Here is a 25,486-nt window from a genome sequence, read left to right on the forward strand (position 1 = left end):
GTACAGATTAGCTCTTTCATGGCCAAAAGGGCCAGTCTGAATGGGGAAGAAAAAGTAAGGGCCGAAGCTAATCTACAAAGTGGATGATGAACATCAAAGTCACATTGAGCGTGGCCGTGGTGAAGTAGCTAGAAGTGTAAGCACCTTTTATGGAGTTAAGTGTGAGAGACGTGTTCCTAGAGAGGGAGCAAGTTAATGGGAAGGGCTGTGGACTCCAGAATCAAGTTCCAGATTCTCAGACGGTGCCCCGGGAGGCTTCAGCATCCTCCATCCACCCATTCTGTTATGGGTTGAATTGTGTCCCCACAAAAATCCATAGGTTGAAGTCCCAACCCCCAGTACCTCAGAATGTGACCTTATTTAGAAATAGGCCCATTGCAGACATCGTTAGTTAAGATGAGGTCACACTGGATTAGGGTGGGCCCCTGATGCGATATGACTGGTGTCCTTAGAAAATGAAGAAACTGGACACAGACATAGACACAGGGAGAACGCCACATGAAGATGAAGGCAGAGATAATCAGGATGCTGCTTCTATGGGTCCCAAAGTGCTGAAGATTGCCAGCAAGCCACCAGAAGGTGGGCAAGAGACATGAAACACATTCTCACAGCCCTCAGAAGGAACCAGCCCTGCAGATGTCTTATTCCTGGTCCGTCTGGGCTCCAGAACTGTGAACCAGGAAATTTCTCCTGGTTACGCTGCCCAGTGTGTGGTACTTCTTTGTGACGGCAGCCCCGGCAAAAGAATACAGGCTTTGTCACCCAGAGCTTTGCAGGAGGGTACAATGTTTATGAAAAGAGAGCTGGGAATAAAATTTCAGAATTAGCAGCTCCTTATCATGTAAACAGAGCAGTCATCTACCCTGACCTTGAAATACGTCATTCATTGCAGGTTAACTAAGTCCTATCTTCACGAGCAAGACATTCAGTTTCGTTTTACCTGTCACAGTGGAGAGTCATGGAAAGCAAGCTGGCATTTCTGGGTCACAGGAGTGAAGAGAGCTGGCTTTTTCCCTAAGTGGCATCCTCGCCTGTTGTGGCATTGCTGATGCCTTGGAATCAAGATGTCTGGCACAGAGCACCAGCCACTCTGATGATCTAGACTTCCACTCTAATAACTATGGTAAAATACACATAAAGTCTACCATCCTTACCATGTTTAGTGCTTAATTCATTCGTGTTGTGTACATTCATATTGTTGTACAACCGTCACCACCATCCCTCTCCATAACTTATCTTGCGAAACTTTCTGAAACTCTATACTCATTAAACAGTAACTCCCAATTTCTCCCCCACCTCCAGCCCCTAGCAACCACCCTTCTAATTTCCGTCTCTGTGATTTTGACTGCTCTAGGTACCTCATAGAAATGAAACCATATAATATTCGTGACTGGTTGATTTCACAGAGCGTAACATCCTTAAGGTTCATCCATGTAGCATGTCAGAATCTGCTTCCACTTTTTAAGGATGAATAATATTCCATTGTATGGATAGAACACATTTTGTTTCTCCATTCTTCCATCTGTGGATATTTGAGTTGCTTCCAGATTTTAGCACTGTGAATAGTGCTACTATGAACATGGGTGTGCAACCTCTCTTCCAGACCCTACTTTCAATTCTTTTGTGTATACCCAGAAGTGGGATTGCCCGATTATACAGCAGTTCTATTTTTCATTTTTTGAGCAACTCCATACTGTTTCCCACAATGGATGCACTGTTTTACATTCCCACCAACAGTACATAAGGGTTCCAATTTCTCCACATCCTCACCCACATTTGTTATTTTCTGGTTGTGGTTTTTTGTTGTTGTTGTTTGTTGTTGTTGTTTTTGTTTTCAATAGTAGCTATCCTGACGGGTGTGAGGTGATATTTCGTTGTGGTTTTATATTTAAAGACTGAATTTATCCACAGAACATTACATGATGCAAGAAACTGCTGAACTGACTGTTTTCTAAAGATTCCAGCCAGAAAAATATATCCATTCTCATACATTTTCTATATTGCGACTGAGGCCCACGTTTATTCATGAGACACAAAACAGAAGAGGCCACTCCACTGGATGTTAATTTCAGTTTTTTTTATTGTATGCTTGATGCATTTAGAGACAATTCCAAGGGCAAGCACTGGATAGGGATATTATCTGCTTTGTAGATATTTGTACAAAAGACTGTTAAGACTACATGGCCAGTTCCCACTGCAGGAAACAGAATGATTTTCTTTTTTTTTTAATTATTATTCCCTGCCAATAGCATTTTCCATCTAACACATTTAAATTCTCACAGCATAATTGCAAACATGTACATATTGGTTCCCACGAGAAATCTGCAGGTGACATTTCGGGATATTTGGAGTCAATCAGATAAAGCACATTATGACAGAAACCATAAGAGGGGAGCTGGGACCTGGGACTGTGCAGAATGAAAAGCCACGGCTACGGGAAGCATAAGCTTGTGCTGCAACGGCATGTGCACATGACCTGCTGCTCCTGGCCCTCCACGAAGCATGCCCAGCAAGGGAACCTCCTCCGTCCCTCCTCCACGTGCTTCCTTCCTAAGGCTGAGAGCTCAACTGAAGACCTTCCCCAATAAATGACAGATGGCTCTTCAGTCGGGAATGCAGTTAGTGGTTTCAGGACAGACACACTGATCCCACCCGGCTTCCCTGCTGAACCACCCAGTACTGAATAACACCTGTACTAATGTGGGATGACATCAGCTAGGAAGCAAAGTAATTTGCCTGGTTGATGATTATTTTTTATACCTAATGATTCACCCAATAGTAAAGGAACCCCACAGCTAAGATCTAACAGGCATATACCTGCTCTGTTAGTTTATAAGAAAGACTCGTTCTAATAACACCAGGTCTTATATTATTGAGCACTAAGGAAACGCCATAATTTAGATTATATTCTACCAAAAATTTCAAAGCACCTCCAAGAATGAAAGGGTACTATTTCTGCTTTGCTAATTTACTCCTGCCAGAGCTTCTGTCCTTGAATATGAGGGCTATCTTCACCTATAGTAAATCCCATCTATTAGACAAGACTAGCTAGCTTATGTTTGGTTATGGGGCAAGGGAGTGGGGGAGAGATTCTGTCCTTTCTAGCTATGGCTTCTTTCTGCACAAGCATGCTCAGCCCCCACCCCAGTCTGAAAAGATACACAAAGGGTTTCCTAGGAAGCTACTTATACACTATGACCCTTAAACATAATTTTTGTATTTCATCTTGAATATTCATGTTCCCTATACTGCCTTCAGAAAAGCAATCCCTGGTCCACAAATTATTCATGTAACAAGCATTTTTCCAAAGCAAAATCTGTTAGGAACATTTAAAAATGAACATTCCTCACTATAACAGCCTGCTCAAAACCCAACAACCTATTTCCAGCTGTTAATATAAGTACATAAAGTCACTAAAAGTAAGCGCAGCCACATCAGCAGATTCTCTGCTCTCTTCTCGTCTTTCTCCACCCATCCCAATGCACAACTGTCCACTGTGCTTATAGACCACCTCCAGACCTGATGGGAGCTGCCACGCCCCTTTTAACTTTTGCCAGGCTGTGCCATGCCCTCTAGTGGTAGGACTAGGACATCACAATTGTGGTGTAGAGTATTAGCCAAGACAGCTCTCAATTATGGTTGCCTTCTTTAAGATGCTTGACCAAGGTCAATGTCCCCTAACAGAAGTAGCCATTGTGTTTCCCAATGGGTAATGACATAAAGCGGGTAGGGTTATCCATGGCCTTTGTTTGGCCCATAGAAATGAAAGGAGGCTTCTGTGTAATTAATTCTTACTAGACTTCTTTTGATCAAATCCTGAATCACCTTGGTTATCTCAGACATGTCAGGTCTGATGAGACATTTCATAGTAGGCGAAGGTGAAATCACTCAGTGAAATTTTAGAGCAGCTTTCTGCATCATCTTGCTTTACATAGCCACTTGGAACATGGACTTGGGAGGGGAGAGTTACCTACGTCATCTTCGAACCTCACCTCCCCCCCCTTAACAGTGATAGAAAGATACTTTTAGAATAGCCGCCCCACCTAAAAGGACACTCTAAATTCACCAACAGTGAAAGCCCAGGCCAAACCTGCGTGAAGCTCTTAGCAGCTACAGGCCACCATTATTGGTTGCCATTAACTCTGTCAGCTGAAATCGTCTTCCCATCACCCACAATGTGTGGTTAATGATTTTATATACAGAGTTTACAAAACTGCTGAGCAAAAAGCTCATGGCACTCCTATACTCATGCTCTGGAGAGTTGGTAGAAAAAAAGAATGTGTTCTGATAAAACCTCTGATCCTCACTGTTCACATCCATGTAACGGGCTGGGTCCCCTCAAAATCTCATGATACAGCTTCTGGGAAGGAGTTATTAACCCTGTCACTTCCCAGATTGCTGATACTCACAATGTTTCCATTTGCAGATTCCTGCCAAGAATGATGAGGCAGGATTAGGCCCAACTGGTGCTCTCTCACTAGCTGCTGTATTTACATACACTTCTGTTCATCATCTCTGCCCATTTCAGGAGTGGCTGAGAGTTTGAATAGGTGGCGGTAAGCTCCCACCACCACCCCATGCCCAGTGCAGCTACCCGCCTGAATGAAGGCAGCTCCTGGGACATGTGAGGTGTGAGGAGTGGGGGGAAGATCCAGGGAAGTCAGCTGCTTTGTATTTGGGTTTGTGGGATGTAATGGCCTTGGCAGGAAGGGTGGGGCCTGAACTGGTATCCTGCAGAGAAATGCTTCTATATCCATCTATCGCCTCCTTGCCCTCTGTCTTCCCAATGCTAAGCCCATCTGGTCTTCCTTGCATGCTTTTCTATGCTCTGGTGGTAAGTGAAATCCTTTAAGTGAACCCGACATTGGAAACAAATCAGTTTAATTAAAGTCTCTCTGCTGAGATAATGTAGTGACTGCTAGGATTCCAGATATTTAACTAGAATCTAAATAGTCAAGAGTTCTTCCTTTTCTTTCCCTCGTTGGCTGAGAGATTCACCACTCTGTGGGTGGAACTGTGCCATAGGACCATTCAATTATTCCTAGACTAGCTGTTGGTAACTAGACTGGGAATCATTTCTACACAAGGAATCCTGTGATGGCTGTGCTGCTGTGTAGGGAGAGCTGCCTCCTGGGACATCCATGCAGTGATTCAGAAGGCCACCAGCATGGCTATGCCTGAATCTCGGAAGTGAATAGGTTCCAGCTAACAAATTATCAGCTCTCCTGTAAGTGGAAGCAGCTCTGCAGTCCACCACACATAAGCACAGTGCATGGAAAATGGGAAGACAGCTTCTTCAGGAGCCCAGGATGTAGGAAGGAGCCAGGACTACAGAGGGGTCCCTTTCTTCCTTCCGATTGGTTCTGTCCCCCAGAAGACACCTGTAGAGACACTGTGCACTACAGGCATGCACTCACGGGAGGCCAGGGAGGGTCCCTTTGACAACACACACAAGAGCCCTGTGTGTGTGCACAAATGCCTCTTGTTAACCTGAAAGAAACCGCTACTGAGGGAAAGACTAAGACTTCAAAAGAATTTGCTTTTCCCGCCAACTCGGCACTGTGAAGCCTGCCTTTCAAGGCTTGATGAACTCTAGTCCTCTTGTAAAAGGCTAATGTGTCCATTGCCACTGAAATACAATAATAGCAGCTTAAAATCCACAATTAGTCACACAACTGAACAAAAGGCAACGGGATACATGTTACACTGCACAGGAAGGAGACCTACATTGCAGAAGGGGACGCTGTGAGATTCAAGGTGGAACACAAGGTAACAGTTTGATCTGGCTTCAGAAAAGGAGGCCACATATTAACTTTCTCATTTTACTCAAACAGGAGAGTGGTTTGTTTTGCTGGTAATTTAGTAAGGTGGGAAGTCTTAAATAAGAAGGGGAAAGGGAACGCTTACTTCACTTAAAGAACTTAATCTCCGTGTCAACACAGTCATAGAAAAGGTCCCCCACTTCTGCAGGGTCCAGTGGCTCGGAGCTGGTCAGGATTTCTTCCATGGCTTCCAGGCCTTGCTTCTCCAGCTCCAGCATGGTGCTCCTCAGCTTGCGACCTTGCTCCTGAGGAAGGACACGACTGCTTTAGGTGTCAGCAAAATAGCAGGGGACATTGCAGCGGACACTGAAACCCTCTAGGGGGCCAGCTGGCTTCCTGCTCAAGGTCCTGTCCTCCCCACACTCCGTTTCACACACGACTGCCGCAGGGATTGTTCTAGAATGCCTGTATGATTATGTCACTGCCCGGCTTAGAACACCTGCACAGCTTTCTGCTGCCTTCAGGACAAAGCCCAGACCCCAGAGTGACACTGAGGGAAGGCCCTTCTGACATCCGAGACCACTTCCCCTGCATCTCCCCACTCCTCAGCTGGACTGAATTCACTGTAGCCCTCCAGCCTCTGCTGCTGTCTCGCCCCTGCACAGGTGGCCCTGCCCTCTGGAAGGCCATCCCCTTTCTCAGCGCTTGGTCGACGTGCACCCATCTTCAGCTTCCTTGCAAAGCCTTTCCTCTTCCCCGCACAGTGCCACACCGTTCCCCCTGCCATGGGCGCTGTCTCCCACCTTGTGCTGGCTTGCCTCTGCAGCTGTGGCCCCTTGGATGGGAACCGGGCTCATTTCTATCCTCCAGTGACTGGGAGGGCACTCTCAAAAAATGTTCATTGAATGAAAAAATAATGGATCAATGAATAAACAGGTGCCATGTCTCTCCCCTGTTCACTCTTTTTCTGAGATGGTGAGTTCACTTCTTCCATGGGACTCACTCATTTATGGCAGATGACAGTGAAAGCTTTCATTTGCCCCATGAGTCCCAGAACTGAGAAGCTGCTCTCACCACCCGCCCACCACTGCTTCATGCAGCATCATGTGACTCCACCTGAGAGTCATTTGTAAATTTCAAAACCCACCAGCCTCAGCAGTCTCATCTTGAACACACAGCCCTTTCTACCTCTTCATTCTAATTAACCAAATATGCACAACACCATACACCACACAGCGACAGTTTTCATCTACTTGGGGCTTACGGTCATCCACCAAGAACATAAGCACTATCAGGAACTAATGTGGACAGCCCTGGAGAAAACACAGTTGAATGCAGTGGCAGCATGCATGCTTCCGATTATCTGCCAGCCTTTTTAGGCTGGCAGGGAGGAGAGATGTAAAATAACTGTGCGACCTTTACATGTCAAATGGTCACTTCTATGGAAGAGAAGGGCAAGCTCTCAGAAAAGTGAGACAGCCCTTCTCAGAGATGCTTTCTGAATTCATCTGGATTTATTGCTTGGATTTTTCTCTTGATATCCTTTTTCTATAGTCCACCATGTCAAATGCAAGAGGCTCACACAGTCCACAGCACCAATTTACACAAAAGGTCCCCCTTTTGGGCCCTTCAGGCCAGTTTGGACCTATTAAAAGTTGTCACATAAATAGTTGGGGAAAACTGATGAGTGTCTAACAAGCACGTTCCTTCTTCCTCTCTTCAGCAAAATATAGGCTTGAATTTTATATAAAGTCCATCGGGGTGGCTGCTGTGGACACACTGGGTGCTGTGGAACATGCTTTGGGTGGTTTTCTTGTTTGAATTGATGACTTATCACTTTATTAACCAAAGGTGTGGGATTGGGGAGAGCTGCACTTTGAAGGATTACGACTTCTTTTTTAAAACTAGGAATATGAGGCTGGGCGCGGTGGCTCATGCTTGTAATCCCAGCACTTTGGGAGGCAGAAGCAGGTGGATTGCTTGAGCTCAAGAGTTCAAGACCAGCCTGGCCAACAGGGTGAAACCCCGTCTCTACTAAAAATACAAAAAAACCCACAAAAAACCCTAGGAATATGAGAATATTTTCTAAAACTATGTTTGTACTATGGTAAAACATATGTATTATAACATAAGATTTACCATTTAAAAACTTTAAAATGTATAGTTCAGTGCATTAAGCTCATTCACAATGTTGTGCAACCAGCACCACCAGCCAACTCCAGAACTTTTTTGAAACAACATATGATTGTATCTTTAATAAAATGTTGCCAGCAAATAACAACTTTTTACCCCCAAAAGTACATAAGGAATTTTACACAATATATAACAGTTATCCCTACCGTACTGCATATTCCTATTATTCCTACATAAACAGTAAATGTAAGTAAGATACTCAGCCTGCTGAGTTCCAAAATAACATGAGAAGGAGAAGCTTTGTCTTATTTGGTTTCAAGAGCCTGGGCAGGAAAATGGACACCAGCCTTCTAGGAAAGGCCCCAGGAACCTGGCCTCTGGGAGGAGCCCGGTCACACTGGATGTGGGGGTAGGGTCTAGCTTGACATCTGCTTCCCTGCCTCCTTCCTCGCTGACCTCGCCCGCCCGCCTCCGCCTCCGCCTCTGCCTCTGTGGCCCTCATGCAAGCTCACCTGGTCACTTTCGATGATGGCACGTGCCCACTCGTGGGCTTTGTACAGCTCATGCCGGCGGTCTGGTTTCTCCTGGAACCGAGGCTCCTTTTTGGCAGGGTCGTCATCCCCAAAACAGGGAGACTGTGTTTTGGGGACAAGTTTTACGTCATCAACAAAGATGAAAGGCTTGAATATGGACCTGGAGAGGAAGGAGAGGCACTTCAGCCAGGCAGAGGCTGGGACCCGGGAACACCCAGAGACTGTCTTTTTATTCAGCAAACATTTCCCAAGCCAACTTATGGTGGGTGGTGGGTGTGTGTGACGGGTGGGTGGGTGAGTGCCAAGAGAGACATAACTGCATGTTTTAGTCGCTATTTTAGCAAAACTGCAGCCATTTACAAGCTGCAAATTCCTCTACTTACAGCAAAGAGACATCAAAACAGACTTCCTTTGTTCTGAACCATTTGAGAGGACTCTTTTAGCAATAAAAAGTGAGGCAAACAAACAGTGTTCTGACAAACGGTGCAAGGAACCATCTAGCTGAGCGAGAGAGGTTTGCCTTTTTTTTTTTTTTTTAATACCGCGGTCTGAGAAGCAGCCTTCGGGAAAGGAAGGGCCTTTTGGTTTGGGTTTGTTTTTAGTTTTTTTCTGAGGTTCTACCTTACTGAAAAATCTATGGAATATCTCTGACAGACCCAAGGAGGGGACAGAGTAAGAAAGATGACAGAAGAGGCCTTGGAGGGTGCACACCACACAGAAGTCTGGTTGTGTGAGAGAGCTAGCACAGGGCACAGCAGGTAGCTAATGCCCCCCAGCTCTCTTCAATTCAGTTCTCTCGGCAGGATGGATGTTATCTTCGGGAAAATGGCTGTGCGCATGCCTGCATGTGTGTGTACTTGTACAAGTCTAGGATACATCACCCCCCCACCCACCCACCCACACACACACACACAAGAGCCACGCATATTAACAGCTGTGGCCTGGGATCCCAGGCCAACGGGGTAAGGGACCACTATGGCCAACTGTAACGCCGGGGACAGAGTCTTATCCTACCCTCCCTGCACCCAGAGGAAACACTGCTGGATCAGAGGGCTGCTCCTGGCAGGCATGGGCACCTCTGCGTCCCAAGGATTGCCTGTTTTCAGCTGTACCATGGGGCAGCACCTGCAATAACAGCAGGAGAGAAGGAACTCCCCATATGTGCCCCATATGTATAGGTCAGATTTGTCAGATTTGGACATTTTTTTCTCCTCTCAACAGGTGCACTGTGGCCCACCTCGGGTACCTCAAGTGGGCTAGAGGTGAGCTAGGATGTTGATTCCCTCAGCCCTGGGGCATCTGGAGCTTGAGGAAGCCAGGGCAGCCTTGCCAGTATGGCACACAGGTATTAATATTTTCAGGTATGGGCAAGGTATGGTGGCTCACACCTGTAATCCCAGCATTTTGGGAGGCTGGGGCAGGTGGATCACTTGAGGTCAGGAGTTCGAGCCCAGCCTGGCCAACATGGTAAAACCCCGTTTCTACTAAAAATAAAAAAAAATTAGCCAGATGTGGTGGAGTGCTCCTGTAATCCCAGCTACTCAGGAGGTTGAGGTGGAAGAGTCGCTGGAACCCAGGAGGGAGAGGTTGCAGTGAGCCAAGATCATGCCATCGCACTCCGGCCTGGGTGACTGAGCGAGACTTTGTCTCAAAAACAAACAAACAGACAAAGAAAAACTATTTTCAGGTATGCCATGACCTGAAAAGGACTGGGAGCCAATAACCCTTGCCAGCCAATTTTGTCCTCGGACTTGCAGCAACAGTATCGGCTGCAGAACCTCAGGCCCCACCCTGTCCTGCTCAATCAGAATCTGCAATTTTAACAAGATCCCTGCAGATTCATAACATATCCCAGTCTGAAGAGCACTACTAAAGACACAATAGTAATGAGAAGTACTCTCTTAGGTTAGCTTCCTGATGTTGCCATGGGACAGGAGTCTCAAGTGAGAAAAGAAAGACACTGATCACAATATGCAAAATTGGGGCCCAGACTAATTTAATTTGAGTATTAAAAGCAGTGAGACCTTCGTACCCCAAGCTGGTGAACTGAGTGGTACTAGTTGAGGACTAGTGTCAGGTACTCTGCTGTTCTCTATAGATGACGCAAATATAATTGGAGACTGGGCCCATCTCCGATCCACTGGGAAGCACAAGGCATGCCAGGCTGCGCCTACCTGCTCAAAGTCAAGCCCTGCCAAGAACCTACCCTCCCTAGCCATCATCAAAAGAAGCCCCCCCTAAAGACATAGGGGAGCTACCCTTGCACAGAAGGAACACACACTTCCACTTCCTACAGCCCCTTGAAAATAGATGATTGCTATACCCCTCTACTGAGTGTTGAATGAATGGCTGTTGAATATGAAAAAGGAATTATTGCAAAACCTAAAACTGTTTAAACCAATTTTTACTATATGAAATTGAATTCTTTAACTGGTGAGTCAGTTGATTCTGCAAAAGGGCTGCAGATGGAGGGCTCGCTGCAATGGATCAGTGGGGAGGAGGAGGGCCAGGAGAGAGCACGCCTAGCCATCCACAACCAGCTGTCTCCAGGCTACCTCTGGGCTCTGACAGCAGGACTGTCTCACCACAGACAGGCGTCCTACCCTTGAGGGCCAGACAGCACTCGGGGTTTCCTGGGAAGTCAGCGCATGTCACATCAGCAGCATCAGCCTCTTTCGCTGGCACAGAGACCCTTCAGTGGTAGACAGGCCCAGGGCTCCCACCCAGCAGCCCAGAGTCAGCTCGGTTCACATCTTCTCAGCTCCAGGGCTCTGCGCTGGGCAGAACTGGGCAAAGCCAAGACTCCCACCTGGGCTGGTAGGCTTCACGGTGGAACTGGTGCAGGCTCAACACCTGGCAGGCAAGGGAACTGCGACCACGCCCTCCAGCGGAGCCTACTGAGCAGGCCCCATGCAATGCTACTTCATTCAATCCCCATGCCACTCCAAAGCCCACTCCAAACCCAAGTGGGAGCAGTATCTTCATCAGGAAACCTGCCATTTCACTCCTAAAACCTCAGTGCTTCCCTTACTGCGCATCTCAGGACTCTTCTGACACAGGACCCCTTGGGAGAGCCATGCCAAGAAGTGAGGGAAGGGGACAGCCTGGCAGCACCGCTGGGTGGAGCTACCTCCCACAGAGCAGGGCAGGGAACTGGGCTGGGACTTGGAACAGGGGTGTGAGTCCCCGCTTTGCGTCTGACCCACTGTGGGTCCATGTTTTCCCTCTCTGGCTCTCATCTGACTACAGTGATCTCAACAGTCCCTTCTAGCTTCTACAACTCGTTTATTTCTATTTCTGTCATGAAGCTTGTAAACTTGTGATGCCAGCTTCAGTAAGCTCATGCTAACCACAGTCAGGGTCTTCTGTATTCAATATAGGATAAACGCATAGTAAAAACTCAGAATGCTCTATGTGATGTAACTTTAAACCCACCCTAAGCTCACTGGAATGGAGAGGTTAATCAATGAGGGTGTCTGGTGCTTTTCTAAGAGAAGAGATACCATAAGTTTGTCCCTCTCATCTATCCATTTTAGTTTAAAAAGAATACATAATAAATATGAGGAGGTTCCCAAAATATTCTAAAGCAGCCAAAGCTCTCCAAATATTTTTTCAAAGCTTAGTATACTCAACTAATAAAAAATATAAAGCCTAAATGTATTGAGGTGGTTAAAAGCTTTTTTGAGATTGAATAAATTATATAACTAATAAATAAGGTTATCTAAAAAATAATAATTACATAAAATATTAACAAAAATTATTGCTGATAATAATTGCAATATTAATATTTGTTTAAACCAGGATGTGGAAATTATCTATAATTCAGGTTTCATCATTTGTGTCTATGTACCCAGAAAAGGGGAATGGGGGTAACTCAGTGGTTCCCAAACATTTTGATTTCTTACCAATCTTTACAGAAAATCACATGTAGAATTCCAAATAGATAAGGAGATACTCTGACATTTTCCCACAGGTGAGCCACAGACGGTAGCTTCTTAAATGCTACTTGAATGAACCTAAGCCCATTAACAGACACACCCAACTGTCTCCACCACCTACAATTAGCAGATACACCCAACCGTGTCCAGCCCACCTGACCAGGATGAGGCCCATTTCATCACATGCATGGGACGCCCCCGAGTGTCCCGTGGATGGCTTGGATGCAGAACACACCTGAGAAGGTTCCAGAAGGCTGATTCTGCCTCTGTCCTCAGGGCTGACTCTCAGACCAACCTTCAGAAAAGTCACCAAACCCTGGGTTGGGAATTTGCCCCAGTCACTCAGACTTCTGTGGTGTGGTGTGACAGGAATACAAGACGATGGGCCCAAAAGCACAAAGTGCTTCCAATGGCAAGGCACAGCCCAGCAGCCAGTTCATGAGGAGGTTCAAAGCTGGCCGAGCTACTTTAAAGGGACCTTGGGAGGGACAGTTAAATCAATGAGACCATGAGCAACACTAAAGGAAGCCTCCCTCAGCATCCAGCTCTCACGAAGAAAAATCCAAGGGCTGAGGCACACAGTCCCACGACACGACGCACAGTGTGGGCATCCAAACTCCATTGCAGAGATCTGCAGAATTTTAGCCTTGAGTGACAATTTGAGGCACAGCCAAGAAACATACTCCACTGGATACACCATTACCTCATCTGTCCATTTTTCCCTCTAAAGCCTTGTGAGGGATGCAGCATGCCAATGCAAAAAAAACTATTTTCCAATCATTTGTTTTCTCATTTTGGAAGAACAGCAACATTACCATGAAAATCTCTAACATTTCATAGCACAGCATAATTCTCAAAGCATCTGCATTCAATTCTCATGGTACTCTTATTCATTCATTCATTCATTCATTCAGCAAATATGTGTTGAGCCCTGGCTGAGTACCAGATGCTGTTCTAGGTACTAGGGATACAGCAGTGAACAAAGAAGGGCAAACATTTCTGTCCCATTTTACATATGAGATGACTGAGGCTCACAGAAGCTAAGTGCTTTGTCCAAAATCACATTCCTACTAAGTGGCAGATCTAGAAGTAAATTCAGATCTAAATGCAAGGTCAGTTTTCCCCACTACCTCTCACTCTTATATTCTTCTGTTAGTTTTTCCATACACCTTATACTGCTGCAGAAAAATAAAATACTTTTCGTGCTTTAGAATTTAGAATTTAATATCAGTGGCTAGCCAACAGTGTTGTCCTCAAACATGGCTCTGCACTTACTGAAGATGCAGAAACTCTCCAAGCAACAAACCAGGCTGCTCCTGTGACCTGGAGTTCCTGGCAAATCTACTGAGGAGAGTTAGCACAGAAAGAACAATACATAAATCCCTGTTCAGAGGAAGCTGCTCAAATTTGAACCAATCTCAAATAAACCTGCAATACCAAGTTTCTCTCAAAAACGCAGGCGCCCCTCAGAGTGGTTCATCTATGTTTATTCCAGCTTTACTGTGAGCCACTTTAATCATAGAGTCAAAGTCACACCTGGCTCCCATAAACATATACACCTTTTATGTACCCACAAAAATTAAAACAAACAAACAAAAACTTTTAAAGTCATACCTGGCTGAGAGCAGAACTAATCCATGAAGGGAGTTTCCATTTTAAAGGGAAAGAGAGCCAGTACTTTTGAAGCACCGAACAGCCTTAAGGATGGTGGGCTGGATTCAGCGGCTCTGGGAGGTTTTGAAAAGTCAGATGTGTAGGACAGAGAGAGGAGACAGCTGGTGTTGGAAGAATTCAGAATGGAATTGGAGGGGTAGGCACCATGTTGCCTAGGGCCTTCGGCTCTGTCTATCTGTGCAGGCTGTGCCCCACGTGGCTCCAAAGGCTGCATGAGTCATGCTGACCAAGGCTCATAATGTTTGCTCCAGTAACAAAAAGCTGTTTCTGACATTTGAATTATCTAGATGGTAATATCTTGCCCAAGCCAATTTAACTTCTCAAGATTAGTACACTGGCCCAGCACTTTGGGAGGCGGAGGCAGGCAGATCACCTGAGGTCAGGACTTCGAGACCAGCCTGGCCAACATGGTGAAACCCCGTCTCTACTAAAAATAAAAAATTAGCCGGGTGTGGTGGCACGTGCCTGTAGTCCCAGCTACTCAGGAGGCTGAGGAAGGAGAATCGTTTGAACCCAGGAGGTGGAGGTTGCAGTGAGCCGAGATCACGCCACTGCACTCCAGCCTAGGTAACAGAGTGAGATTCCATCTCAAAAAAAAAAAAAAAAAAAGATTAGTACACTGAGAGGAGAAGAGGAGGAAACAAAAGACACACAGACATACAAGTAAGGAGGTGGGGTAGAGGGGAATGTCCCTGGCATCTCTCCAGTACCCTGCCACTACATAAAGTAGCTCAGACACCCTATTTTCCTAGAACTTCTACATTCTCTCCCCCTTCTGGTTTACCCATCCTGTATCTTATTTATTTTATTTTATTTTATTTTTTGAGACAGAGTCTCACTCTGTCATGCAGGCTGGAGTGCAGTGGCTCAATCTCAGCTCACTGCAACCTTTGCCTCCCAGGTTCAAGTGATTCTCCTGCCTCAGCCTCCAGAGTAGCTGGGATTACAGGCGTGCACCACCACGCCTGGCTAATTTTTGTATTTTTTTTTAGTAGAGACAGGGTTTCGCCATGTTGGCCAGGCTGGTCTGGAACTCCTGACCTCAAGCAATCCACCCACCTTGACCTCCCAAAGTGCTGGGATTACAGGCGTGAGCGGCCGTACCTGGCCTGTATCTTGAGTATTTATTTGTGTATTTTCCTGCATGTGGGGACCTCTCAGTGGTTTACTGGTCTAACAACTATATCTCTGAAAAAAAATAGCTCAGTTTTATGGCATTTGCCAATTTCTGTAGTGTAAATACCCCCACTGTGGCCCATTTCAAGGGGCCAATGACATCACCAAATGTGGAGTTGGGAAGAGAGGCTCTCTTCACAATCAGCTTTCCGTGGCTCCAGCACACTGTAAGACTCCGAATTTTACACTCTCACAATGCTAAGGTACCTCTCTACTCCTCCCCTCTCCAATTCTTCACATCAATGAAGCTTTAACAAGTGCTGGCTTCCTAGGAAATGGTTTCCAAAAGTCAGAACCAGTATACTAAAGCCAATCAGTGTCACTCTTTGAATGACTGTGGCACACATGTTGATGTGATGGAATTTGCCTTCTCAATATAATTAAGTGAAGAACTTCTGCATCTCCCTCAGGCATTCAAACTCTGACTTTAGCATCTCCTTCCACTTCTCAACCTTACAAACTACCTAGCACATAGTAGGAGGAGGGAGGGAGGGAGGGGAAAAGAGGATGTGAGCGCAAGTTATTTCAAGGACAAGATCTATAATTAATACAGTGAGAAAAGGACAGACAAGTGTCCAGGCAGGCAGAACAACGGTAAGATCACGTTTTTTGGTTTTAACATTAACTGGGAGGGATAAAGACTAAAGTGCTGTTCTTTTCCAAGTCTGCTACTATGAAACAATTTCTAACATTTTTAGCATTAACAGAAGCCAAAATCTCCCTAATTTTCTTGCCTAAAAACCTAACAAAAGGTAATTATGTTTCTTGCTGACAAAAGACAGTAAGTCGAGCAAGCACAATTACAGAGAAACAACTGAAATGTTGAATAGAAAGAATAACAACCTATGACAGTTCTACAGTCATGGTAGGAAATGCAGCTCTTTTACCATGGAAGATAACACTGAATGTCTTCCAGAAGGGTCTTAATCTTCTATAATACAAGGTTTTTAAAATTAATTTAACCATGAATAATTTTCTTTTAAAAGTACTTAAAATTTTTTATTTTAACTATCAGAAGGCTATTGCCCAGCCATTTTTATAACTGGATTAGGCCATGTCCTTCAGCCTAGGAAGTGGAGTTCCTTTACGTTGGTGTCCTGGGCTCACAAGGCCCTGTCTCCTGAGCACAGTTAGAGCTGGTATCTGAGACATCAGGGACAACAGCAGTTGGTTCAGCTCAACCCACTCTTTGGAAGGGTCCTGTTCCCTAAAAAGCCATGCCCAAATACTTTGCAGAGCATTCCAGACACTTGAAAATAGAACTCCAAATGTCCATATGTACCCCTGTCATCCAGCAGGGTCCTCACAAGGGGCTACTGAGTCACCAGCATTAGGGGAGCAAACTAGGTCACAGTCCAGGAGGAGGGAGGCCCAGACACAAAGGGAAGACGGAGCCCCAAATCTGGTGGGATAAAAAGTGGGTAGAAGGTATGGCCATGGAGCCAAAGATTCAGAACTGGGAGAGAAAATCAAGGAAATAGCAACTGGACTCAAACAGGAGGAGCCTCCTGAGAGGCTGCCAGGAGCGGCGTAGAGCAGTTGAGGCTCACTGATAAAGGCTGACGGGTGCCACGGGAGGGTGGTGGGCTTGATTCACAGAGGGGCTGGGGGTAGAGGAGCAATAGTCACCTAGTGACCAGCATCACCTACAGGAGGATGCACGGCTCTAGCCCGTGGTCATGTGGTTTCATGACTCTCTGCCTTTGCATGTGCCATCCTCTCCACACAGACTGTTGTTTCTGCTTTTTACCTAAAGAACCCCTACTCTTCTCACAATGCCCAGTGCTCAAGAGCTCCTTCCTCTGTGAAGTTTTCCCCTTCATCATCTCATTTGTGCCACCACTTTCCTTGTACACACTTCATCCATGGTACACAACAGACACAATATTTGGTACACAGTAGGTGCTTAGCGTTTGTTGAATGAACGAGTGAATGAAAAACTAAGAACAGCTAATACTGAGTTCCGCAGTCAGGTCTGGTTAGAAACATCTATTGATATTGGCAGTAGTTTAAAAAATGAGGCCAAAGTGTCACAAGAGGTGCTTCACTTTTCCTCTGAGTCATCTAAGAACCAGTCCCTAGCTAGATGCAATCACTGTCTTATATTCCTGAAACAGTAAAAGGAGAATAAATATTTTCAGCTGCAAAAGGAATGAAATTTAATACCAGCAAATACCTTGGAAACAGATTCAAAGTTTAAAAGCTGACTTTCAGACACTGATAATGATGTTCAGTCAATGGAACACCCCAAAAAACACCAGAGAACCTACTGGAATGGGCAGCCTTCTAGAGCCTTCTAGGCTGAGGATCAGACTTACCTGACAGATTCCTAGGTCCACCTCAAAGATTCTGATACGATAGGTTTCAGTCAAGGAACCTGTATTTTTTGAAAACTCCTCCAAGTGATTCTAGCAATGAACAGATTTAGAAACCACTGGATGGCTGGTTCTAAGCTACTGATGATATGATTCCTGATATACATGACAGAATGTTCCTGGGGAGAGAGGCTGCTGTCTGCCTGGGAGATCAGAGATCGTCTTCATAAGTGATCGTTAAATCTACTATGTATTGACTTGGATTATCTCATTTAATCCTCCCAACAAGCATGTAAAGGTAGGGGCTGATATTATCCCCATTGTACAAATACAGAAACTGAAGCTTAGAGAGGTGAAATAACTTATTCAGCTACTATGTGGCAAAGGTCGGATTCAAAATCCTGGCAGGTCATTCTAGAGGCTGCGTTCTTCATCCCTGTGTAATGCTGCCTTTTTGCTGAAGCACATGGGCAGAAAGCAACCCCCTAAAACACAATGTCTTAAAGAAGGGGCCAGTACACTTGAAGTTGCTTCAATCTGTATTGCCTCCGAACTGTTTTATTCTCTAACTCACAGGAACTGGTTGTTTTGATAAATCATGAGCATTCCCACATCTCTCTGTCTCGCTGTGTTTTGTTCATTTATGTATTCCTCATGTACCACACAATGCTTGGCCCATGATATATACTCAGTAAATATTTGGTATTAGGTTGGTGCAAAAGTAATGGTAAGCACCACAATTACTTTTGCACCAACCTAATAAATTTAAAAGAACTACTAGATTCCCTGACTGTCATAAATACTATGTGACTAAAATCAAGGAATTCACTTAATCAAAGCCCTTGGTGCTACACTGCCCACACTGAGGCTGACTGAAAAACGTGACTTTGATAAGGGGAGGACATGGTCAGGCGCTTACTACGCACTTGCTGAATGAGCTTTCAAGGGAAGCACTTATGTTCTGCCTACGTGACCAGGCCTCGGACAAACCTGGAAGGATCAGGGGTTCCAGTGAAGTAGTGAATGCACAGAGAGCTTCTATTCTGCGGCAGGACAGACACTCCACTGGCTGTGGTGAGGAAAGACTCAGAGTCTATGCACACTCCACTGGCTTTGTCCCGTAAGGTGTTCATCATAGTCTGCACCGTGATGCTTTCTGCAAAAACACAAAAGACAGACAAATGGAAAGAGTAGATATAGGCCGGGCGCGGTGGCTCACGCCTGTAATCCCAGCACTTTGGAGGCCGAGGCGGGCGGATCACGAGGTCAGGAGATCGCGACCATCCTGGATAACACGGTGAAACCCCGTCTCTACTAAAAATACAAAAAAAAAGCCAGGGGTGGTGGCATGCGCCTGTAGTCGCAGCTACTTGGGAGGCTGAGGCAGGAGAATGGCGTGAACCTGGGAGGCAGAGTTTGCAGTGAGCTGAGATCGCGTCACTGCACTCCAGCCTGGGCGACAGAGCGAGACTCCGTCTCAAAAAACAAACAAACAAAAAAGAGTAGCTATAACACAAAACTGTGGCGTGGCGGGCCACTAACTAAAATCCATTCACTGCATTCTCTTTTTAGTAATAAAAACTCTGAAATTACATCTGGGACTGTAACTACCAAACTACAGTCTATTTCCCCACTTCCCTTGTGACTATGTGTGGCCATGTGACAAATGTTGATCAACAGGAGGTAAGCAGAAACAATGTGTGCAATTCCTCATCACATCTATAAACAAGGTATGTTTGCCTTTTATTTTCTCCCTTCCTGCCAACTAGGAGATGCAAACAAGCGGACCACAAATCGAATTCCTGTGTTGAGTCACAGTAACCAGCCCTGGACTGGCCGTATATACCTGAACTATAACATGGGAGAGAAATAACCTACTATTTTCTTTAAGCTACGTTAATTTGGGGTGTCTTTGTTACAGCATTTAGCTGTACCTCAACCAGTACAATAACTCAATAGATATCCACAAGAAAGTACATACAATCTACTACGCACAGTCCACCAAACTCGCTCCCATAAACTCTTGCTGGTCAGAGTCAATACTCTATTTGGAGAATGTCCTCTCTGCGGTGGGAAATATATGCACAGAGACGCATTTAGAATATTCAGAGCCATTAGGACTGTTGGCTGTGACCACAGATAAATGGATAAACAAATCCTTGATTACATGAGATCCCATTTCTACATCTTCCCCTGGGTTATAATTTGTTAAAACACTATTTTAGTCTGTGTTCACCACGATGGAACTGAAGTATCACATGGAGAGGTTTGTTGGCACATTCACATCCTCTTTATAAATCTCTACTTACATGTCATACCTAGAAATATTAACAACAAATCCTTGTTTGCTTCAACTGTCCAATGTTCAGATTTCCTCATTGTCTTATAAATGAGCCTATTGATTTGAATTGGAACCAATCAGAATTGGAAACGTCTCTGCCTCTTGTTTTTTCCCCTTGCATCTTTTTATTTTGAGATGGAGTCTCATTCTGTCCCCCAGGCTGGAGTGCAGTGGCGCAATCTTGGCTCACTGCATCCTCCGCCTCCCAGATTCAAGTGATTTGCCCACCTTAGCCTCCCTGGTAGCTGGGACTACAGGCATGCACCACCACGCCCAGCTAATTTTTGTATTTTTTTGGTAGAGATGGGGTTTCACCATGTTGGCCAGGCTGCTCTTGAACTCCTGGCCTCAAGTGATCCACTCTCCATGGGCCTCCCAAAGTGCTGGATTGCGGGCGTGAGCCACCGCACCCACTCAGCTTGCATCTTAGTTGTCAGAGTCATCTTTCCTGTAGTTTCGCACAGTGTAAGCTTTGCAGATGGCATCCTCATGGCATTATTTGTTGGGAACAGGGCCCCCGAAATCTGGCCATAAACTGGCCCCAAAACTGGCCATAAACAAAATCTCTGCAGCACTGTGACATGTTCATGATGGCCATGATACCCACACTGGAAGGTTGTGGGTTTAACAGAATCAGGGCAAGGAACACCTGGCCCACCCAGGGCAGAAAACCGCTTAAAGGTGTTCTTAAACCACAAACAATAGCATGAGCAATCTGTGTCTTAAGGACATGCTCCTGCTGCAGATAACTAGCCAGACCCATCCCTTTATTTCGGCCCATCCCTTTGTTTCCCGTAAGGAATACTTTTAGTTAATCTATAACCTATAGAAACAATGCTTATCACTGGCTTGCTGTCAGTAAATACATGGGTAAATCTATGTTCAAGGCTCCCATCTCTGAAGGCTGTGAGACCCCTGATTTCCCACTCCACACCTCTACACTTCCGTGTGTGTGTCTTTAATTCCTCTAGCGCCTCTGGGTTAGGGTCTCCCCAACCAAGCTGGTCTTGGCAATTATTATATTAAATAGCGTATTTGTTCCTCTATCCTCTGTATTTCCTGTAAATTAGTAGCTAGACCTAAAGGCTTTATCAGATTTAGAGTTGATGTTTTGGCAACATTATTTAATATCTTTCACCAAGCTAGTTTTTTTTTTAATTAAAAAAATTTTGATTTTTTAAAAGCTCCTGTTTAAAAGTGAGTATTTTCTTACCTTCCTACCCAGAATATATTACATAAGTGCTATAGCAAAAGTCCTAAAGTGTTCTAGATTAAGAGTCAGGAAACATTTTCCTTCTTTTTTGTTTTTTTTAAAAAGAGACAGGGTCTCACTCTGTCACCCAGGCTGGAGTGAGGTGGTGCAATCATACCTCACCGCAGCCTTGAACTCCTGGGCTTAAAAAATCTTCCCACCTCAGCCCCCTGAAGAGCTGGAACTATAGGACCACATCACCACATCTGGCTAATTTTATTTCTTTGGAGAGATGAGGTCTTGCTAAGTTACCCAGGCTGGTCTTAAACTGAACTCCTAGCCTCAAGTGATCCTCTGCCTCAGCCTCCCCAAAGTACTGTGATTACAAGCATGCACCTGGCCTGACAGTAAATATTTTAGGTTTATGGGCCATACAATTTCCGTTGAAACTTTCCTGTTGCACCTGCTCAACTCTGCCATTATAGTGAGAAAGCAGCCCCAAACAATATATAAATAAATGGGTGTGGCTACAGTCCAATAAAATTTTGTTTTTAAAACAGGCAGCTGCCAACAGGTCATAGTTTGCTGACCCCTGTTCTAAATGATCCAAAACTTCACCTTATAAAATACATGCATCACCAACAAATATAGAATGACTGTTGTGGGTTTTCTGGAAGGATTTCCACATAGGCACAAAAGTAAGAAGCTATCTAGTCGCCACATATACCTAAATATGGATTCTGATTTAAGTTAATAACTAGGGGCTGGGTGTGGTGGCTTAGGCCTATAATCCCAGCACTTTGGGAGGCCAAGGCGGGCAAATCTCTTGAGCCCAGGAGTGTCAGACCAGCCTGGGCAACAAAATGAGACCCTGTCTCTACAAAAAAAAAAATTAGCCAGAAATGGTGGCATATGTTTGTAGTCCCAGCTATTGGGATGGCAGCAGGGGTGCAGCTGAGGGAGGATCGCTTGAGTTCAGGAGGTGGAGGCTGCAGTGAGCCGAGACTGTGCCAACACACTTGAGTGTAGGCAACAGAGTGACACACTGTCTCAATAAACAAATAAATAAATAAATAAAATAAGTTAGTAACTAGTTGGCAGATGGAGTGGCAACAATTCAACTCATCAAGTATCCATGGAACAAAAAACTATACAGGCATCAAAAAGGGACCCTAAGATGAATAAGAGACAACACCTCTGCCCTCAAGTCCCAGCAGGCTAGCGGGGCAGGGAAAGATGAGTCAAATATATAATTACTGATGTATGAGGATGGCTGCAGTAATATTACAAAAGGCAACACAATGACATCAGAGATTAAAGGAGAATAACATGGGTAGGAGCAGGAAACCTCCAGGGATGAGGAAGCACCATGTAAAAATAAATACAAGTTGTTTTCTTGCCTGCACATCAGGGACTTTTAGCACAAGTTGGTCTTTACATACAAGGGCTATTCTGTATTTCTTTTTGTTCACCCTTCTAAGTTCAGACAAGTTCTCAGAAACAGCTGCAAGAGAAAGGGTATGAGAAGGAGAATTGTGAGGGAGAGACTAACTCACCTTCTTGTTTTTCTAAGCTGTCTTTGCCAGCACCGCAGTCTAGATGATCCTCAACTGGAGAAAAGACTTTGGAAAAATTGAACTCGCCCTCTCCCGTCCACCAACCTTGGCTCTGAGCGTAACTCCTGAGTTCAGGATGCTCTGCATCCATCTTAGTGGTGAGCGAAAGCCGATTGCAAATGCACCTCACTCCCTCTGCAGAGAGTGCAAAGCCCCATGAGTTAAAAATATACTTATAAAGACTTAATCAACAAATGGAAATGTATAGGGAATCCTTTTCCTGAAACACTGACTTTAACTACAGGGAGGAATCCATTTAATTTTTGAAGACAGAAACAGACAATCATTGAGTCTCTTTCTAGGAGACCTCCTAAAAGGTCTGACCAGTCTTGACTGGGCATTATCACATTTTAAATGAGCAACAGTCACTTAACCCATCTTAAAAGCATAATCAACAGGAAATATGTAAGGCTCTTCATTTTGGCTAAATAAGCCACAAGCATTCATTAGTTACACACAAAAAAAGGGACAGGTCCTTTGAAAGAGGTACTGAGCTAACAAGACTTAGCAATCCACAAGGGAGTCCTCTATAATAGAGATGCTGTTCCTCTACAGCAATGCTCTATCGCATCTATAGAAAGCCCCCTCCCTGGTCTGATTTCTTTTCACCTGGAAAAACACTTTACACCCCTACTCCTTGGCCAAATATATATGGTTTTTTTTAAAAAAATACAAATCAAATACTTCATTCAACTTTTTTTTCAGGTCTCAACATTTAGAAAATCATAGTGGCAATGACAAATTGTTTTAAAATAATTGAATATATTCATGAATATACATATGTCTGGGTACGTGTGTGTGCACACATGTGTGTGAGTGTGTGAGATAAAGTGTGTGCATGCGTGTGTGTATGTGTTTGAAAAATCTATGGGAAATATTTTCTTATAAAAATAGAAGTGTGACTAAATAAATCTAGAATTAGAAATGCCTGCATTCTGAGTACATTTCACTTTGATGAATGAGGGCTTAGACCAGAAACTCTCCTACCAGCTGGCTGGCTTGCTATGTCTTCTTCGAAGCCTGAGCTGCAAATGCACACAGGACAACTCAGCCTTCCAGCTTCAAGATGCTGTCTAGGGCACAAACACTAGGAAGTTATCAGTGCTAGCTTAAAAGGGCCATTCCTATTTGCTGCTTCCAGGGATTCTTGGAGAATGAAGTGAGATAAAGAACATAAACTACAAGCTACAGGAAAGCCATCATTGCCTGAAAACCAGTTCCTAGAGGCAGGATCAGTGCTGGACTAAGTTCTTTCAGTATGTTTTGCTTCACTGATTTACACTTCTGAAATAAGCATTCCTGGCTGGTAGGCATTGGTCCTTTGTCATTTATCTTTTCAGAGAGGACCATAAAAGTACAATTATAAACAATTAAAAATAAAAACCAGTTTTGGCCTAAACAAGTGATTTTGACATCATTCATACTAAGTTATTTAAAAAAATACTCTTGTAAGCAACTCTACAGATATTAGTTTCCCAGTGGGCAGATTTATAGTAGACATTTGCTTTTAAGAATGTTAGCCTTTGGGAGACGGAGTGCATTAAATCTTACTGCAATCCATCACACCGCTGCTGGGATCAGACGACATGAAATCAATAAGTCCAAGAAATGGCTGGGGTTCTTTTTTATTTAAATATTTAGTTAACTAATGGAAGCATTCATTTTGTGTAATTTTTTAAGCTACATTTTGAAGAGACGCTCAGCTTTTGAAACACAGTCATAGATCAAAAAGTGTTAGGTTCAACTTAAAAGCAATATGACTGCTTTGAAGCATGGATTACTAGCACTCTTGATGGAAGCATTCAATAGTAAGACTTCATCTTAGGAGGGCTTTTTATCAAGGAGTTTTAAGTTCCTGCATTGTAGGAGAGTTGGAGACCTGGTAGGCTGCACTGGCTCTTAGTTCTAGAACTACTGTAAGAGCTGGGCAAGTAGGCACACACACTGGTAGGTGGGTACATGCTGGGCATATGAGGTGGAGAAACTCTCCGTGATTGCTGACGGACACCACTAGCCCATTCTACACCCTTTTGAGATAGAAAGAGGCCACCCCCGCCTCCAGACAGACACAGCCTTCATACAGCTTGGCCAGGAAGCCACAGTCTAGATTTCACTGCCTCACTGGGGCAATTTTGTATAGAGTACAACGTACCCATCATCCAGAGAAGCCCTGATCACTGGACTAACTTTGTGCACAGAAAACAGGCTTCATTCCCATCTACTGTGGTAGATCTTCCGCTTCTAACTCGGGTCAAATTTGGTTCAATTCACCCCTAAGATAGGGATGGCACACAAGTTTCATCCCCAACATCATTATGGATTACTTGGAAGAGACTTCCTGGTAAATTTAGTTAAGAAAAATACATAGGCCAAGAATAGGTTCAATGAAAGAGAAGTGTCGTGACCTACTACTCCACCATTAGCACAGGAGGGAAGAATGGCAGTGCACACATCACATGGTCACCACCCAGTCCCAAGGAGCTGCTCGGGCCAAAATTCCCTCTTAGGACTACTTAGTTCTCTTCGAACCCCTTTAACCCATTCTGGGATCTCATCCTGTCCAGAAATGAGGATGCTGAGGCGGGGATACAAAACTACCACTCCCACCCCTAACACTTACTTCCCCAGGGCTGTGTTAGAAGCAAGATGCTGCAGGGGCCACAGAGCAGCAAATTTATGGGCACTAAATTCTTCTGGGTGGATCATCTAGTCCTCTGCTCTTCTAGAAACACTGTCTCACTGTGAGAGAAATGAACTTCACTCACAAAGAAATCCCACAGTGGCATATACCGGTCCTCACACAGAT

The 25,486-nt window shown here is 44.7% G+C and overlaps 1 protein-coding gene across 6 annotated transcripts in view; it reads right to left on the bottom strand.

The window, feature by feature from the left end:
• Positions 1 to 2,062: 2,062 nt before the first annotated feature.
• The window catches only part of SCRN1 (secernin 1), a 69,012-nt gene continuing 45,588 nt past the window's right edge, over positions 2,063 to 25,486 (bottom strand). For all 6 annotated transcript variants that reach the window (XM_003833371.6, XM_003833370.5, XM_063605664.1 and 3 more), the window contains 4 exons: positions 22,621 to 22,815; positions 18,522 to 18,687; positions 8,408 to 8,588; positions 2,063 to 6,067 (listed from right to left, as the gene is read on the bottom strand). In XM_003833371.6, the coding sequence (XP_003833419.2) occupies positions 5,909 to 6,067; positions 8,408 to 8,588; positions 18,522 to 18,687; positions 22,621 to 22,815 (701 nt within the window). In that variant the 3' untranslated portion in view covers positions 2,063 to 5,908. The remainder of the gene's footprint in view (positions 6,068 to 8,407; positions 8,589 to 18,521; positions 18,688 to 22,620; positions 22,816 to 25,486) is intronic.

Source organism: Pan paniscus, chromosome 6, assembly GCF_029289425.2.
Source record: "Pan paniscus chromosome 6, NHGRI_mPanPan1-v2.0_pri, whole genome shotgun sequence".
NCBI classification, from domain to species: domain Eukaryota; kingdom Metazoa; phylum Chordata; class Mammalia; order Primates; family Hominidae; genus Pan; species Pan paniscus.